We start from the raw sequence: 19,742 nt of genomic DNA on the forward strand, positions 1-19,742 counted from the left end.
GATGGAACTGAAGGTGGATTAATGAGGAGAGGGGAGGGGAGAGGAGAAGAGAGGAGAGGAGAGGAGAGGAGAGGAGAGGAGAGGAGAGGAGAGGAGAGGAGGAGAGGAGCAGGGCAGACTCCCCGGGAAGGGCCGAGATAGTAAAGTCTGGAGGTCACCGCGTGGTGGGCCCAGCAGGCTGCACTGTAAGGAGCGTGCAGACACGGAGCAGGTCAGATCTCTGCCTGCACTTCCCTTGGACTTGGAACATGTGGTTAACCCATTCTCAGTATGGTGGCTGAAGCCCAGTAAGAAACCTAGGCTGAGCTGAGTTCCTTTCCCTACTCCGACCCCCTTCCATCTCCTAGTTCCGCGCAGCCTTGTCTTTGTCGACAGCAGCAGCATTCTCTGCAGTCCTCTGCAAACCCAGTGCACTCTTTCATGCCATTTCTTTTTCTCCTCCTCCCCCTGCTTGATCCTTTCCCAACTACCTCAAACCCTAAGCACACCATACTCTTAGAGAAACTTGATGTCTGTGACGGGTTCGATGGAACTGTGTAGCCCGACTTAATTTCAGAAGCAAGTTCATGCTGATGTTTTCTCCTATGAAGGAAAAAATGAAAGAAAGAGCAGTTTTTATATGATTGGTCTGATACTTCTGCTGCCTTGTTCAGGAAAGAGCCTTCTGCCTGCCCACTCTGAATCTATGCTCCAAGACATTCGTGCTGCATGGTTAATAAAGGTTTTGCAGAATACAAGACGATAATTTAAACTGGAGCCACCAAAGAGAGCAGCACTCCAACCGAAGAAGAGTTTCTTGATTTAAAAGTTTAATCTTTATATGAAGTCCAAGATAGGTAAACCCATAGAGCGGGTGTGAGGTCAGTAACTTCTTAGCGTTATGGCAGGGGAGGTTGGCTGGAAATGGGGAGCTAATAATACTGAAAACCAAAGTGAAGAACGTGTTTTTTAATTGATTGTGGTGGTGATTGCACAGCGCGTTTTAAAGTGTTAAAACCACTCCGGAGGGAAAATACGTTTCTCCTGAGGTCAGTGTGACACTTGGGGTACAAGTTCCCAGACCGCATTGAGGTTAGCTGCATAGACCTTCCTCACAATCTCGGTTCCAGCCAGTGCCACACTGCACAACTTTGCCCCATTGCCCGTTGCCCACCGGGGTTTGTGCTTATGGCTCCCGTGATGACACCCCTCTGAAGCTCCTTCAGTCTGTCTTGGTCTAAGACTCCCGCACCAGGGAATGTCGCAGCTACTGCCATGCTGCGGAGAGCAGCCAAGCCGGGGCAGGAGGCCCTGATGCAGGCCCACTGCGCCTGCGCTTCCTCCCACAGAGAGCCCTCTCCTTGCGGCTTCTAGGCTTCCGCTTCCAAATCAGCCCACAGGGCCCCAGCTGCTCATCCCCCGGGTGAGCTGCTGTCACTCCAGGCCCCTCCTGAGCCCAGCCACAGCACCAGCCCCAGCCCCCAAGTCAGTGTGTTCTAGTGCACCTGCTGGGGCCCTGGGTTCTGGTTTTGCTCACCCTCTTGCTGTCAGCCAAGTAAATACTCTCACTCGGCCTCTCTCGCTCAAGCCAGACTCGCTGCCACCCATCAAGCCAGTTCAGATTCACAGGGACCCCATAGGACAGAATAGACCGTCCGCGTGGGGTTTCCAAGACTAACTCTTGATGGGAGCAGAAAGCCTCCTCTTGCTCCTGCCATCTTTCCTCGAGTTCCTCATTAGCTCTCATTTGCATTGTTGCCTTTGCCTCTTAGGTAGGGCCACCCAATTTAGCAAATAAAAATACCACGCGCCCAGGTCAATTTGAATTTCAGATCAACGCTGAGTTATTTTTTGTTTATGGTGGTGGCGGTGTGCCGTCGAGTTAATTCTGAATTCGAGTAACCATAAGAGGACAGAGTAGAACTGCCCCCAGGGGGTTCTGATGCTGTCATCTTTACAGAGACATGCTGTCACACCTCTCTCCTGCACAGCAGCTGGTGGGCCTGAACTGCTGACCTATCAATTAGCAGCTGAGTCTTTTAACCGCTGCACCACCAAGGCTCCTCCTGTGTTCCCAGGGCTCCCTATTTATTGTGGACACACACACACACATAGTCCTTGAGTTTTTATTTATGAGGTATTTGCGTGGAAACTAGTCACACGACCAGCTGTTGTTGGTTTTCCAGTTGTGTTTTTGCATTGTACATTTCACGTTCATCGTATGTGCTGGGACAGGGTTCTAGCCCACAGTGTGCAGGTGTGATTCTCCAGTGTTCAATCACAGGTGTTCAATGTGGTGATTTATAGAGATAATAATGATGAAAGGCAATCATGAAAATTTTTAAATGATGCATTTGACTAACATCAGAATCGGCTGATGCCAGAGTCACTGGATGCAGACCCCACTGTAAGCGGAGGACTACTTCTGTATCTGGTTCAAAATGGTTGCCTTTTCTGCATTTTCTGCAGCTGTCAATGAGTGACATTAGTTGTGTTCATTACCATGTACGACCTTCACCATTATCCATTTCCAAACTTTTCTGTCACCCTAAGTGGGGATGTTTAGCCTAAGTGTGCCCGTGTGGCATCCAGGCAGTGCTCTTCCAAATGGGCCCCTCCTCCCTGTCTAGCCCCCTCTCTTCAGCTTGCCCGATCCATGGTTCTGGGCACATCTGGAGAACCGCCACTCTGCATGAGTTGTCAGTGCATTCTTAGTGCATTTGTCAAACCTCCTTGACGGATCGGGGGTGAAGTTCCTCAGCATCTTGCCTTCCTCAGTCTTCAACCCTTCTCTTCTGCCCCAGGACCTCTCTCAAGTTCCACTTGGGATCTCCCCACTCCATTCTGAGCCAAGCCCCATTCTTATTCAAAAGCACCTTCCCTGACCACCTACCTACTATAATACCACCCTGAGCCCACTTTGCCCACTCATTCAGTATATCTGGGCCCCTTGTCACCTTCTCCCAAAGCATGTACCATAGCTTGGGTGTCTTCATAAGCCCTGGTTTGCCTTTGTGCCTCCAGCACCTTGTATCTAGCAACTGCCCATTCAATCCTGGCTGAATGACTTCACTGACCATGAAAGTGGGACTGCTCCGATTCTGCTTCAAGTAATAAATTCCTTATTCTCTCCTGTATGCCGTCCCACATGAGTAACCCGAATATCATGTGTTGTTTAAATATTTTCTGCTTCGCTGTTCGGGTGGATTTAGCCACACATATCGTCTTTCCCTTTCCCGGTTGGCTTATTTCCTGCAAGACAAGTTCTGTACTGGATGAAAGAAATTGAGAAGAGATGAAATAGGTAGAACCGAAATACTCGGATGTTTGTTAAGAGGCAAAGAAAGAAAGAAAAAGAGGCAAACAACTGCTTTGTTTTTCCTTGCCTGCAGAATAAATAAATCTGGAAATATAAGATTACAAAGGAAATATTCCATATTCTGCCCTGACACCAGTGGTGGATGACATTTAGCTTCATTTGGAGAAAAGGTTACCCACGTTTCCCTCCTAGCATCAGTCAGAGCCCCTTTAAGGGGTGGCCTTTAAGGGGTGTTAGCCACGGCAGCATGTCCACCTGCTCTCCCTTCATGCTTCAAATGTAATTACTTAGGCAGTTACATTGTAGAACCTGCTACGTGCGCATTTATTGATTAAGATCCTGTTTTTCTTAATAGTTTCCCTTAAAAACAATTGTTTGTTTCAACTGAGGTCTTCTTATAGGAGAGTGATAGTCTCAATTCCCTTTACCGGTTCTCGAGCATCTCACCCCCTCCCCGCCTCTGCTTCAGCTGTACCCCTCTTCCTGGCTCCTGTCGCTGTCCTCAGTGACCTGCACAGTGACTTTCATACCAGGATTTTCTGCTTCCTGATGCCTCCCCTCGAGGCTCTTCCCCTCCTGCTCCTCCCGAGCACACCATCTATGTGGATCCACTCGCCACACCGAATCCTCGCTGATTGACGCTTGGCTCTACGGTTTTGCTACTGAGCTACACAACGAGGGTGACTGGAACTGAGGTGGTGTGCTGGCTTTCCCCAGGCCTACCTCAAGACCACTACACGCAGCTTTTACTTAGCCAGCTGTTCTCACAATCACCTCGACAGTCATTTTTCTCCTCCATTCTCAAACCAGGAGCCCTGGTGATACAGGGGTGACGGGTTGGGCAGCTAAACGCAAGATCAGCAGTTAGGAATCGAGAGGTGAGGCTTTCCGTTTTCGTGAAGAGCTCCCATCTCAAAACCGCACAGAGGCAGTTAGTTCTACTTTGTCACTGCGAGTCAGAATTGGCTCGATGGCGGGGAGTTGAGTTTGGGGTTTGGGTTCTCTAACCTTCACTTCTTCCACTTCACCTTCTTCTCCCATATCTGTGTCCTTTGCTGATAAGCGAGTAGCCACCAATAGAACTCTCCATACTCTCCTTCCAACCCCTGCGTTATGCCCAGGCCCTGCTCCCTCTGCCCATGCATTTTAAACCATGGTCTAGACATTCCATGTTCGTGTTTCCCTCCTCACTACGGTATCATACCCATTAGAATGATAAAAAAATACTCTCTTTCCACACATTCCCCCAGCTACCATATACAAATGGCCACCATGCCTGTTTTGCTTCATGGACATTCATGGTGTCGCAGAGTAGAATTGTGCTCCATAGAGCTTCCAAAGGCTCATTTTTCTAGATGTGATCACCAGGCAGTTCTGGGTCAACCCGAACCATTAACCATCGGGTCTACATCTGCCATTTCTCCCTCTGTCTCACACCAAAGGCCTTCGAAGGACGATGTGTCATTTTTAAATTTCTCATTTCCTGCACTTTCTGTAACCTGCTACCCCTCAACCAAAATCGGTATTGGCACCTCGCTCTTGCCTGTAGGAGGCTCACTTAAAAGAGCATTATCTCGCCCTCCTCGTCCTTGTCCTGCCGAAGCCTTTGCTGCAGTCGGTCTCTCCCTTTCCTGGTCACTCGTCTTCGCTTGGTTCTGGGACATCAATCTCTTGGGTTTCTCCCCACCTCACTAGCCATTTCCTCCCCATCTCTCCCACTTTTCAACTTTGGGATGTAGGGCTCAATCCTCAGACGTCCTCTCTTTCTAGACTCATCCCTAAATGAACGTGTGTAGACCATTCGCTTAGTTTCCTGCGGCTGATATAACAAATTACCATCAGTTTAGTGGCTTTGAACAAAGGTCAATGATTCTCTTATAGTTCTGGACGGCAGAAATTGGAGGGAAAGAGGTCAGTCAGCAGGGCCACACTTCCTTTGAAGGCTCTAGGACAGAGATTCCCAAACCTATTTGGCTGACTACCCCTTTTTTAAAAGTTATTCAATGTCCCCCTGGCAATTAAAAACATTTGTACTGTAGCCCGTCATCCAGGAGAAAGTGTACGTATCTGGTTTTGTTGCTCCCCGTCTGCCCATCATTCCCCAGGAGGCGGCATCACTCCTTGTGGAAAAGGCTGCTCCAGGAGCAGACCGTTCTTTCAGATTCCAGCTCGCAGTGGCCTTGGCTTCGCGTGGCCTTCCTCCATGTGCAGCTGCATCACTGCGATCCCTGCTCTGTCTTCACCAGATCTCCTCTCCCCGCACACATCTCCCTCTCCTTTCTCTCTACGGACTTCAGTCGTTAGCTTTAGGGCCCTCCTTAAATCCAGGATGATCTTGGGATCACTAGCTAATTAAATCTGTAAAACTGATTTCCAAATAAAGGAACATTCTGAGGTTCCAGGTAGACATACATTTGGCAGGAGTGCATCTGGATGGGGGCAGTCAGAGGGACATTACCCAACCTACTCTAAGTCTCTGTACTCTGTCTTCTCCAAAGTTCCGTGTTTCTAGCTCCAGCTCCTGCGTGAGCTCTCTGCTTACACCTCTCTGTGGCTGTGGGTGTGGGTATAAGACACATGTGAGTCATAGTCGTGTACCCGCTTCTCCCCTTCCTCTGAGGGCAAATCCCCTCTCCTCGCTCACAGACCCCAAGCTTGCAAGCTTTCCGTCGGTCCTGACTCCTTTTCTCTGAAATTGCACGTATTATCCATCAGTCTGTCCAGCAATTCCACCCTCAAAGTGGACGCACCCTCCCCACACACACTTCTGCCACTCTAACTCGAGCCGAGCCCTTTTTGTCAGCGAATTGCTGCTGCGGACTTCTAATTAATTCGCAGTTCACTTTGAGCTTGCACTCAGGTCCGTTTTAGCCCAGCAGCCAGAATGACACTTTAAAAAATAATTTGTTTTTTATTATGGTAAAGAAATATATGTGTGCACATATATATATGCACATACATATAAAACAGCATTTGTCAGTTTAACATTTTCCACATGGATAATTTGGTAATGCCAATTATATTAATTATGCTGTGCAGCCACTGCCAGTACTCATTGCCAAATTTTTCTTATATTTAAATCATTTTATTGGGGGCTCATACAACACTTATCACAATCCATACATACATCCATTGTGTTAAGCACATTTTTACATTTGTTGCCCTCATCATTCTCAAAATACTTGCTTTCTGGTTGAGCTCTTGGTATCAGCTCCTCATTTTTTCCCTCCCTGCCCACTCCCTCCTCCCTCATGAACCCTTGATAATTTATCAATTATTATTATTTTGTCATGTCTTACACTGTCCAATGTCTCCCTTCACCGACTTTTTTGTTCTCCACCCCCCTGGGAGGGGTTTATATGTAGATCATTGTGGTCGGTTCCCCCTTTCTTCCCCCACCTTCCCCCCACCCTCCTGGTATGGCTACTCTCAATATTGGTCCTGAGGGGTCTTTCGTCCTGGATTTGTAAAGTAGAATTGGGGTCATGATAGTGAGGGGAGAGAAGCATTTAAGAACTAGAGGAACATTATATGTTTCATTGGTGCTATATTGCACAGATGGGCTTTGGGTCTCCACTCGCACGCCCCCTCATTCACAATTGATACAATTTTTTGTTCTGGATCTTTGATGTCTGATACCTGATCCTATCAACACCTCATGATCACACAGGCTGATGTGCTTCTTCCATGTGGGCTTTGTTGCTTCTCAGCTAGATGGCTGCTTGTTTATCTTCAAGCCTTTAAGACTCCAGATACTATATCTTGTGATAGCCAGGCACCATCAGCTTCCTTCACCACATTTGCTTGTCTTCAGTGATCATGTTGGAAAAGTGAGCATCATGGAATGCTAGGTTAATAGAACAAAGTTTTCTTGTGTTTAAGGAGTACTTGAGTAGAGGCCTAATGTCCATCTGCTATCTTAATACTGAACCTATAAATATATGTATACATAGACCCATTCCCCCATCATCATATATAAATATATTTACATATGTACATGCCTGTATTTAGGCCTCTATAAATGCTCCTTGCCTCCTAGTTCTTTCCTCTATTTCCTTTTACTTTCCTCTTGTCCCACTATCATGTTCAGCCTTCATTTGGGTTTCATTAATTCCTCTCGGTTACATTGCCCTTGATCAAGCCCTACCAGGCCTCCTACACCCTCCTCGGCATTGATTTTAGATCAGTTGTTCTCTTCTCCGTGGGTTTAACACCCACTTCCTTTCTCCCCTGTCCCCTTCTTCCATACCCCCCCCAACCATAGGTCCCATTGTTTTCTCCTCCAGATTGTTTATCCCACCTATCTTATCTAGATAGACCGACAGAGATAGTAATAACATGCACAAAAAATAAGACAGAGCAAAACAAAACAACAACAAGAAGAAAAGCCTATAAATAGTTCAAGGTCTGTTTGTTGACATTGCTTTCCGGTCGAGTCTGATGGGGTGGGTGCCATGTCCTGGCCCCACAGTCTATTTTTGGTATTCCCTGGGGACTTCATTTCTCTGTTCCCCTTGCTGTTCTGTTGCACACCCTTAATGTTTCGCCTCGGTGTGGTGGGGTCATATCAGGCACAATTCTCGCACTGTGTCTCCAGTGTTGTCTCCTGTAGTGCTATGGGTCAGCGAGGGATGTTGTGTGTCATGGTGGGGCCAGCCTCATTGCCAAATTTTTCATCAACATAAACAGAAAATGCTCTCTAAACAGTAACTTATTTTTGAAGTTGGGATTTGATACATATATCACATTCCAAATATCAATCCTGTCAATGATTATAATGTACAATTGCTATCGCAATCAGTTTCCAAACATTCTTTTTCTACATGGACTCCTTGACATCGTCAGCACCTCCACCAATATACCCCTCTCTGCCCGAACTGCATATTTTACTTGCTGCCCCTCTAGGTTCATCGATCCTGGGTTTCATATACTGGAAAAAAGCATATAACACACCTTTCAAGAGGGTGACGCTCATTGACGTAACACCTCTGAAATACGCTTAAATATGAACCAACAAAAACCAAAGAAAACAATACAAATCGAAAATACAATTTTGGAAAGCAGATCAGGTCCATCCCGCATCATGGGTGGGGTGGGGGTGGGGGCAGGGAGGAGCTTTAACTGTTCAGGGCAAGTTTATGCCTTTGCTCTACTATACTCCTCTCTCCCAAGCACTCTGTTTGGTGACCACGTGCCTCCCGTCGCTCGGTTTTAGACAGGAGCAGCTTAGATAGGGACTTCTTTCCTAAGTAATTTCACAAATGAACCCTGGTCTCCCACAGAGCAGGGCTCTTTCCCCCCACTCTCTGTCTTCTACCTCGGGTAACGGTAATGTTGGTCTCTGTTTAGTTTTCCAGTCTAGAGCTTTCAGTGAGTGGGATCATTCACTATTTGTCATTTTGTGATCAACGCATTTCAGTCAGCATAATGTTTTCAAGGTTCATCCTTGTCATGGCATGTGTCAGAACTTTGTTTCCAGAATAATACTTTTAAAACATCAGCCCCGGGAGGGGGCAAAATGAGGAGCTGATGTCAGGGGCTTACACGGAGAGCAAATGTTTTGAGAATGATGAGGGTAACGAATGTACAAATGTGCTTTATACAATGGATGGATGGATGGATTGTGATAAAAGTTGTATGAGCCCCCAATAAAATCATTTTTAACAACCCATCAGCCCCCTCTTGTTCCAATTCCTTACCCCCCCCCCCTCCAGCACTCTTCCATCTCGCTCAGGACTAAAGCTGAAGCCAGCACTGCTGCCGCTTCCCTTCCATTGTAGTCATGTCCTGTAGTACTGTTCAGAACTGACTTTGCCATCTTTTAATTCTCCGTGTGTGTTGCAGCGTGTCCCATTCTGGTATCACCATGAGACCCACTTTGGGCTCTTGTTCAAAAGCTCTCTAGTTTTTAAGATCCCACATTTGGTCTTGAGAATTTAAGGCACTGAACCCAGGACCAGTTTCCAGGTGGCTCTTGGGCTTGGCTGAATGTGCCAGTGAGAATCGCTGAGCCGAGTAACACTTTCCCCAGGTTATACGCACTAAGAAGGCTTTTCCTCTTCCTCGGTATAAAACGGTCACCGCTAGGAAGGAGTTAGACTGCTCTCCCTGCTCAAGTTAATGGAGTCCAGTAACTGCTTCCCTAAATCATAGAAACGAACGGATAACATTGGATGAGCAAAGTGCCTGGCTGCCTCTTCCTCCAAGTCCAACCATCCAAAGTCCTGCTCCCACTTCTGCCTTCTCAGGATGAAGAAGACGCGTGAGCAGCCCCAGAGAGCAAACTTTCACAGGCTCCTTTCAGACGCACACATTTTTTTGAAAGCTCGTTTCAAAGGGTCTGAAATATAAGTAAAGATTATAGCACAGCGGTTTCAGGTAGACTTGGAATTCAGTAGGTCCTGTTACAGACTTCCTTTGCATGTGCAGAACTAATACTAAGTTGGGGGTTCTTTACAGGGCTAGGTTCTGCCTTTATACCTGAATTTCCCTCAGCTCAACAAAATCCAGCTCCTGTAAGATATTTTGTATATTTTATAATATAAGGCAGGCGCCTATTCTGTATTTCCTGTGCTTCTTAGCTATCTAGCATGCCATATGTTTATGTGCTGATTTATGATTTTCTATCTTGTTCCTTAGATTGTAAATTCTTCTGGGAAAAACCAAAAAACTCAACCAAACTCCCTTCTATCTAGAAAGCCTAAACAGAAAGCCTCGTCTTTCTCCCACGGATTTTTAAGGTCTTGAACTAAGAGGCATATTTAATTACTTCTTCTGTTGCAAGGGGTTTAGAACATCAGATTTGTATACCTGCAGGCATAATAATGTGATGCTGATTGAGGAGAATTTCCTCACAGAATTTAAAGCCTAAAGTTTACATCATTTTCTCAAATCCTCTAAGATATGCCCCAGCCCCACACTCAGGATTCACAGGGGAGAGACACGGGGACTGGTTGGCTTCTAATTATCAGGGTAAAGGCGTCCTTCTCCCAAAGCTGTAGGAGCCGCAGAAGTTCCAGCATAGGCACCGAGATCTCGGTTGTATGAGGAATTCTGTCCATCTGTCCGAAGAGCCCTTGGCCCCCCCCGTAACCCAGACTCTCTTTCCTGCCTCCCCACAAGGCCCAATCTCCCTGGTTTGGACTTTTAAAAAAATTCATTTTATTAGGGGCTCATACACTCTTATCACAATCTATACATACATCAAATGTGTAAAACACATTTTTACATTCATTGCCCTCATCATTCTCAAAACATTTGCTCTCCACCCAAGCCCCTGGCATCAGGTCTTCATTTTTTCCCCTCCCTCCCCCTTCACCCCTCCCTCATGAACCCTTGATAATTTATAAATTATTATTTTGTCATATCTTGCTCTGTCCCACATCTCCCTTCACCCACTTTTCTGTTCTCCCTCCCCCAGAGAGGAGATCACATGTAGATCCTTGAAATCTGTTCCCCCTTTCCAGCCCACGTTCTCTATGCCCTCTCAGTATCGCCACTCACACCACTGGTCCTGAGGGGATCATCTGCCCTGGATTCCCTGTGTTTCCAGTTCCTATCTGTACCAGTGTACATCCTCTGGTCTAGCCAGACTTGCAAGGTAGGATTTGGATCGTGACAGTGGGTGGCGGGGTGGAGGGGTGGGGGAGGAAGCATTTAGGAACTAGAGGAAAGTTGTATTTTACACCGTTGCTACATCACACTCTGACTGGCTCCTCTCCTCCCCAAGACCTTTCTGTAAGGGGATCTCCAGTGGCCTACAAATGGGCTTTGGGTCTCCACTCCACACTCCCCCCCTCATTCACTATGGTAAGATTTTTTTTGTTCTGATGATGCCTGATCCCTTTGACACCTTGTGATCGCACAGGCTGGTGTGCTTCTTCCATGTGGACTTTGTTGCTTCTGAGCTAGATGGCTGCTTGTTTACCTTCAAGCCTTTAAGACCCCAGACGCTATCTCTTTTGATAGCCGGCACCATCAGTTTTCTTCACATTTGGTTGTTCACCCTCCTTGTCTTCAGCAGTTGTGTCAGGAAGGTGAGCATCATAGAATGCCAATTTAATAGAAGAAAATGCATTGAGTGAGTACTTGAGTGGAGGCCCAATTTCCATCTGCTACCTTAATACAAAACCTATAAATAAATGCACATAGATCAATTCCCCCATCCTCATATATAAATTTTCATATGTACATGTCTTTTTCTAGACCTCTATAAATGCCCTTTGCCTCCCAGCTCTTTCCTCTATTTCCTTTGACTTCCGTCTGGTTCCACTATCATGCCCAGTCCCCACCAGGGTTTCAGCAATTCCTCTTAGTTACATTACTCTTGATCATGCCCAACCAGGCCTCCCACACCCTCCTCACCACCGATTTGAATCACTTATCATTCTCTTGTCCCTGGGTTTATTAACACCACTTCCTTCCCCCCACCCCCACCTCCCCCTCTCCCATTTCCCGGGCAGAACTGTCAGTCCTGTTGTTTTCTCCTCCAATTGTTCATTCAGCCTATCTTATTTAGATAGACCTGCAAAGATAATAACATGCACAAAAACAAGAGAGCAAAACCAAGCAACAATATACAACCAAACAATGACCAAAAATACAAAACACAACAAGAAAGAAAAGCTTGTAGTTAGTTCCAGGATTGTTTGTTGGCCTTTAGGAGTGATTTCCAGGTCAGTCTGTTGGGGGACCTCGCCGCTCCATTCCCTTGCTGTTCTGTTGTACCCCCTTAATGTTTTGCCTCTGGTGTGGCGGGATTAGATGGGGTTCAATTCCCACACTGTGTCTCCGGTGTTGTCCCCTACGGGTCAGTGAGGGATGTCATGTCTCATAGTGGGCCCGGCCATGCGGTCCTCACTGTGGACTGGCTGATCTAATAGGGAACATCATCCTCAAAGCCTGGTGGGCCAGGATGTGCTCCACTCTCTCCTCCTCCCCCTTCATCTGCTCCCGTATGCTCCGATCAGATATGTCCCTCTCCCGAAGCTGCAGATTCAGTGCCATCCTTTGAAATAAGTTCTTCTGAGGGGAGGGGCAGGTGTCCACATAGTAGTTGGGGTTGGGGCCAGCCCCGGTTTGGACTTTTTAAGAGGCACGTCATACATAGTCTCTTCTCTTAAGCTGCACTGTCACTGTCATTCCTCCTCAAGCATTATGAGGCCAACAACCTGCTTTTGAGGTTGGTCTCAGGCCACATGTTGAGACCAAGATTTTTTTCAAATCTTTCTAGAACTTAACATAAATTAATTGAAATGGCGTACTTCTCAGACTCCAAGGTGCATTGAAATCACCTGGAGATCTAGATTAAAATGAATATTCTGATCGAATGGATCAGGGCCAGGGTCCACAATGACACCAAATAGCCCCCTAGATGATCCCAAAGCTGCTCCTCCTCCAGCGACCACTCTTACTGTCCTAAAGGCCCACCATGCATTGTGCCTGCTGCGTTCTGGCCGACGCCTGCAGATGCAGCTTTGATTGGTTCCAGCTTACTTTTTAAAATTTAATTCCTCCCTCCCCACTTCCCCATATATATCTGAAATGAACTCATTTCTTCTTTTAGGGATAAATAAATTTAAATAAAGGGCAATGAATTTGTTCTCCTTAGGGGCGCAATCACGAAGGAGAACAAAGGTCGAGAAACACTGTTCTCGTTCTACTTTTGTTCAGAGTTTGTCTCACCCTTTCTGAGGGGTGAAAATTTTTACTTAACGATGAATTCTGTAGGTAAACTTCAAAAATATTTTTCTCTTTTCTCAGTAAAAAAAAAAAAGATGAAAATGATGGTTCGGTGGTGGAATTCTTTACCTTCCATGAGAGAAACAAAGTAAATTTGATTCTTGGCTGCCAACCTACCTTGTGCATGCCTACCCTCCATCAGTCTGTGGAGGTTTGAGTGTTGTTATGAGGCTACTCAGGCTTTAGTGGAGCTTCCAGACTAAGGTAAACTAGGAAGAAAGGCCTGGCAGTCTACTTCAGAAAAATCAGTTAATGAAAACCTTATGATCACACGAGTATGAGTCCCTTGTGCATGGTGTTACAACTTGACAGCTAACATCAACAAGTAAAGATGTCTTCTCTTGTTGCAAACTAGGAGTCCCATGAAACAAAGTGTATGTAAATTGTTGTATGTCAAGCTGATGATTTCTGTGAACCTTCACTTAATTTACAATAAAAAGTTAAAAAAAAAAAAAGACACCTTTGAGTTCCAGAAGCACCGTCCTTTAGTAAATGGTTCTCCCAGATGTGCTTTTGTGGAGTGAAGCCTCTACGTCAAGCGGATGCTTTCCTTGCCTGACTTGCCTTGCTCCGGTGGAACTCCCTCACGGCGGGTCTTCCAACTAATGGACAAGAGACGTAGGAGATGGGACAGCCGAGGTTGGTCCGATAGATGTAGGTCACAGCTCCTCCAATGGCTTCGCTAAATACCCCTTGGGGGGGAGGAGAGTAGTACATGGAAGAAAGTTGATCTTTCATCCCAATGCCAAAAGTCTCCGATTTCTTCATGCTGTGGTAGAATAGAGCAGGGTTTATAATAGCCAAAATAAAAACTACAACCAAAAATATATGTTTTTAAAAGGAATCAAGAATGAATTATATATGTATAGATGCATAGCCCAGGGAAATAATAAAAAGAATGAACTATTTTTTTATATAAGAGGAGAGTTGTGATCTTTTATGACCTTAAAAGTACATTTTTTTTCTGACAGCTCTTCATTTGCGCCCTTACCTGTTATTTTTTTTTTCAACTTGGCTAATCCCATTGTTTCACATCTCAGTCTTGTTTAATACAATTGTTCTTGCTTGGAATCTGAGCTCCTTAAAGCTTGCTGACTGACATGGACAAGAAAGCCAAGGTAAACTAAGCCTCCTGTAAATATGGTGTTATCTCAGTGAATTGTTTCAAAACTGATCAGGCTTATGTAAATACAGAACTGGAATATCGTGATAAAAGCCTTCAATTCTCAGGAAACGTTTTATTGTCAGCAGATTATCACAATCGGTTGTGAAGAATGAGAACGATATGGTTTCTCTCTCGGTCCCATGTCCTTGTAGCTGCCAGTGCAAGTGCTCCCCTGTGTGAGTCCGAAATGTAGCCCAGGAGAGGGTCCGGCAGGTCCTCGTGGACTCGGAGAACACCCATGGCTGTGTCGTTGTAGGCCTTAGTTGGGATTTCAGCCAACTTTGTTTGTGTTCTTGCCCCCTCACATGTCTAACAGAATTTATGCCTGTGATTGCCCTGGGTTGCATGAATGGTTAAGGTACTGGGTGCTAACTGAAAGGCTGTCAGTTCAAGTCTACCCTGAGGCATTTGAGATGAAATGCCCATCTATGTACTTATGAAAAACAATCATCCATTGAAAGCTCTGTAGTGCTCCGTTCTACTCTGACACACATAGGGTTGCCCTGTGTTGTAATCAACACAATAGCAACTGGTTAGTGTATATCTGGACCCACAAATTGGAAATGGTGGAACTTGAAGTAGCAAAGAAAGGAGTCTGGAGGCAGTGCCAACATCCCTGCTCTTTGGGTGCCAGCTCCTGTTGACAGCGTTGTTCCATATGAGCAGGCCTTGTTACTCCACCCCCAGAGCCCCAAACTTGAAGCTCCATTTTATGATCATTTTCCATCTTTCCATTCTTTTATATATATCGAGCCAGATCTTCACACTCAGTGTCTCCCTGTGTCACTGACTCTTTCTCGTGGATACTGTTGAATTTGATGTGATAGCAGAGCACAGGCAACCTAAGAGAAGACCCATCCCTGCCTCTCAGCACCTGCCAAACTTGCCCATGTCTGTCTTCTCCCCACTGTAACACGTGCTCGACCCTGACCTTCTCTGATCACTTAGTACTGCCTTGGCCATGCCACCAGCTAGTGAGAGCCCAGCTATTGTCCCCTAGAGGAAGCCATTCCCTTCAGAGGCACATTGACCTGACATAAAATCTCAGCACCACCCACCGTTATTGACTCGTTCTAGAGGCTGCTTCATACTTGTTCCAGAGTCGGATAAGGCTTGCCTGTCTCTTGGGCATGCTCACTCAGCGGTCATCAGTCAGACTTTCCAGATCAGCCGGGACCTTGTTCTGCCGTCCTTGTCTGGTTTACACGCTGTTCAGCACCTGGCTCACTTTTGAAATTCCTTGGAGGACAAGGTCCCTTGTTCTGAGTCTTGTGTCTAATTAGCTTCATTCCTGTGCTAAGTGCCTGGACAGGACAGCCTTCCTTGATGGCCCTGTCAAATGAAATGCTGAGACTGACATAGCACACCTGGGCGAGCAGGCACAACGAACAGCCATAAGAATAGTGTGTGCCAGGTTAATGCGGCTGGGTATGAGCAGCAGCGTTCCGTCCTTGCCACACCAAATAGAAAGCCCAAGCTAAAGAACATACTCTGAGAAGAGGTGGGGTCACAGACCAAAGGTTCCAACAGATATCAGTGAGAACAGAAAAGAAGTTGGGCATGCCTTTTGATCTGGAGGTGCTTGTAGCCTGGTTCGCCTAACAATATTACGACATTGTTGTCAGTAGGTACAGTGTTTGTACAAACTAGATGTTGTAGACAATGAAGAGGAATTCTAGAGAAAGAGTTTGAGAGAAGGCTTCAGAGCACAAGGTAAACTGGGGATGGGCCAAGAAGGAAGGAAAAGCATTTCAGGCGGGCAGAACAAAGGGCATTGTGTTAGACAGGGTTCTCTAGATAGACAAAACCAGATTGCTAGTAATTTTATGCAGATAGGTAGATAGATAGATAGACAGATAACACAAGAAGTGAAAAGTTAAATTATATACAGATAGATAGCTTTATAATACAAGAATGAACAGTTAAATTATAAAGCAGTACAAATGGCTCAGTGCAACTCACTCCCATGAGAGAGTTGTGAGACACTGGCAGTCCTTCAAGTCTTGAGGGCCGCCAGTTCGTCCTCTGTAGAGAGAGCTAGGCTATTCCAGCACAGGCAGCAAACAACAAGGCAGGTCACCAACTGTCAGCCAGGTCACCAACCATCAGTCCCAAGCTCTAGGGCTATACATTCCAATCATGTGGGCTTAAAGGGACCTCACCTTACAGCGACACAGTCCACTGGCTAGGTATCCCACAGGTAGTGTAGCCTGTAAATTGAGGCACAGAACGAGCAAGACAGCCGCTCACTGGTCCGATGATCAAAGAGCGAGAGACAAGAAAGGCGATGCTCATCTAGCCATTTATCGCTCCGCCCTTCAATTAATCCCACTTGTGTTTATCAGCCAGATTGGCACAATAAACTAACGACCTCAGGCATGAAAGTCAATAACGGTGAACAAATCTTCACTGGACGTCTTCACCTGGGAGCTCTGTTGAGACCTGTCCAGTGTCAGAGCAGCACACAGCCATCAATGACCGACCGGTAGTGGCTCTGCTTGATGCAGTGGCCAGGAAAAAAGTATGAAACTTGATGGGGGTTACACCAAGGGTATAGAACAGAGGGTCATTTGACTTTGGTCTGGATCTCTTGCCTTGAGGGAGCCCCCGATGAATGGTGGCCCAAGACTACCATATACTTACTATTTTAATGCCCTCCTAGCTTTATTAAGATATGTATCACTCTGGTAGGGCTGGTTCTGCCATTGTCAATAAATATTATTGAAAATTTTGCCTTCTCACCAACCCTCATTGTTTGTGTAAACAGTGTCCACTCACTTAAGGTTTTAATCTGTACAAGTCAATAATTCATGTAGTGTGGTTTGTAGCCAGCCTATACTTGTATATTGTCCTTTGCCCAACTGTTTTAAATTCTATTCCTTTGCCTAATTAATGACATATTTAATAGAATTATCTTATGGCCCAGAAAATGATTGGTAATGTTCTCTAACATAAAATGGCAATGATGTCTCTAAGGTAAGCCAGAAACCTATATAAGCCATAGATGAATGAATGGATTTGGGCTCACACTTAATTCTAACCCTAATCTAGTTCTTTTTTTAAATTTAATTATTTTATTAGCAATTTTGATATTTTTCTGTTTTCTGTGTTTTATACATTTTACAATATTATTACAAGGACAGTGGATTATTTAACATGGTTCTTCTAGCCAAAGTTTCTAATGCCTACCAAGTGACCTCTTCTTTCTTTCTTTCTTTTTACTAATTAAGCCATTTTATTGGGGGCTTATGGCATAGCCTTGCTTGATATTCACCTTCATAGAGATAATTGAAAGCATAAATGCTTCACTGAAGTGTTGTGAAGAAACTAGATGATGCCTGACTATCGGAAACGTGTTTGGAATCTTAGAGACTTGTTTTCAAACAAGCAACCATCTAAGTGAGGTGGCAACTAAGTTCACACTAAGCTGTGAAGGAGCACATTAGGCTGTGTGATCCAAGGATTGTGAATAATATAATCCAAAACTGAAGGAGGGAATGGTTCCGTTTAAATTCTGACCACCCAGTTTTCAAAAGCCTCTGGATGACCGTGGAAGCCCTAAATCTGTTGGCTGTCCACATGTAGATTAAGCCTTTGGTGAATCATCTAACCATAAGTGTAGGAAGTGGATAGACTGGTTATCAAACAGAGCATTGTGGGGATAATTATAGTGGCTATTGTTAGGTTAAAATATAATATCTTATTTGAGTTCCTTTTTGGCCCATTTAAAATTTCAGTTTTTTAAAAGGGGGTGGTGCTTGTGGATTAAGCCTCTAAGTACGTCCCTCTGACCATGGACCAGGGATGTAAATAGCCTGGCTACCATGCAGAGTGCACTAGAGAATGGATTATGGCAGGTGTAATTGGGTTAAAATTTAACACTTGATTATTTCATCTCCCTTTTTGGCCCATTAAAAAATTTTTTTGTATTTTTTGCTTTCTTTTCAATTGAGGTTTTTCTCTATTTTATTTTGTTATTGTTCACTCTTTTGGTTCCTTGGGCTTTGTATGTTTTCAGGTTTATGAAATGCAGGATGGGTGACTATGGAAGCAATAACTGGATTAGTGGTTTCTTGGGGTTTGGCAGGGAAGCCTAGGGGGAAATGGTGAATGAATAAGTACAAGAAAGAAGAAAATTTCCGAAAATGGATTGTGGTCCTGATTGCACAACTCTTCTAGATATGATTAACTATTGAATTGTATGATATGCGGATTATTTTCCAACAGAACTTTGTAAATGAAAAAGGAAACCCTATGGGCCACAGGGTTTCATTGTTCACGAAGCCAACAAGGGTTGGAAGCCAATTTCATGGGAACTGACCACAGCACATTTCTCCCCAAGTCACACAGCCTGGCTGATGGGTGGAGAGGTGGGGGGGGGGGATGAATTGAGTAATAACAGGAAGCTGCTGCAGGTGGATGGTGAAAGTCAGATGCTGCAAATCTTCCAAATTTCCCCTTCAATTGTTTTCCAGCTACAACTACTTGGCTTTCTTTTTTCCTTTTATTCTTATTTATTTGTACTAAACTACTTGGCTCTCATACCTGCCCACCCCACATGTCTACCATGCAGCTTCATTTTTTTTTAATTAGTTAGTTCGTTTGTTCAAGGACTGTTTATTGGCCTTTAGGAGTATTTTCCAGTCCAGTTTGTTGGGGCACCAAACCCTGACCCCAAAGTCCACCTTCAGCATTCCCTGGGGACCTCACCGCTCTGTTCCCTAGCTGTTTTGTTGCACCCCCTTAGTCTTTTGCCTTGGTATGGCGGAATCAGATCAGCGGCAGCTTTCCCCCTCCCCCTTAAAGATCCTTAACTTTATCATTTAACAACAGCACATTTTCTATTAAGCAATGAATTTTTTTATCTCTCCTGTTTTATTGTTTGTAGAACTCTCTGATTCTCTCTTTGTGCCATGCTCTGTGGATCAGACCAAACCTGCCATCATTCTGGAGGGAGTGTAGAGAACATGGAAACCTGTTACCATGTGCTATTGACCAACTGATGCTGAGATGCTGATCTGGACACCTCAATAATTTATTTGCATTAGCATGTCACTTTCTCCCTGGCTCTAATGATATCTGTCTGAGCCCATGTGGAATGTAGCAAGGTTTTACAAAGATTTTGCGCACATTAGAAAATGTTGGCAAGTGCTGTTATTCAGAAAAGAGTGAACATCCTTGTAAAATTGGAGACAGCTGCTTTAGACAGTGCTCCAGATGGTGCTTGTAATTTACCCACCGACCCCGAAGCGCTGGCGGGGTGACTTTAAGCATGGAACGAGACTGAGAGCCTTTCTCACTGTTCAGATTGCAGAAGGAATGGCGTACATCGAGAGGAAGAGCTACATCCACCGAGACCTGCGAGCAGCCAACGTCCTTGTGTCAGAGTCCCTGATGTGCAAAATCGCAGACTTTGGCCTGGCACGCGTGATTGAAGACAATGAGTACACGGCCCGGGAAGGTATGCTTTAGGGACAGCTCTTAGGGTTTTGTTATTTCATTTTGTCTGGTAGGTTTGTAACACAGCAATGGCGGTGT

At 45.3% G+C, this 19,742-nt stretch overlaps 1 protein-coding gene across 2 annotated transcripts in view; it reads left to right on the plus strand.

Moving 5' to 3' along the window:
• LYN (LYN proto-oncogene, Src family tyrosine kinase) overlaps positions 1–19,742 on the plus strand; it is a 155,785-nt gene that overhangs the window by 124,322 nt on the left and 11,721 nt on the right. For both annotated transcript variants that reach the window (XM_075549681.1, XM_075549683.1), the window contains exon 11: positions 19,512–19,665. In XM_075549681.1, the coding sequence (XP_075405796.1) occupies positions 19,512–19,665 (154 nt within the window). The remainder of the gene's footprint in view (positions 1–19,511; positions 19,666–19,742) is intronic.

This window comes from Tenrec ecaudatus, chromosome 5, assembly GCF_050624435.1.
Source record: "Tenrec ecaudatus isolate mTenEca1 chromosome 5, mTenEca1.hap1, whole genome shotgun sequence".
Lineage (NCBI taxonomy): Eukaryota > Metazoa > Chordata > Mammalia > Afrosoricida > Tenrecidae > Tenrec > Tenrec ecaudatus.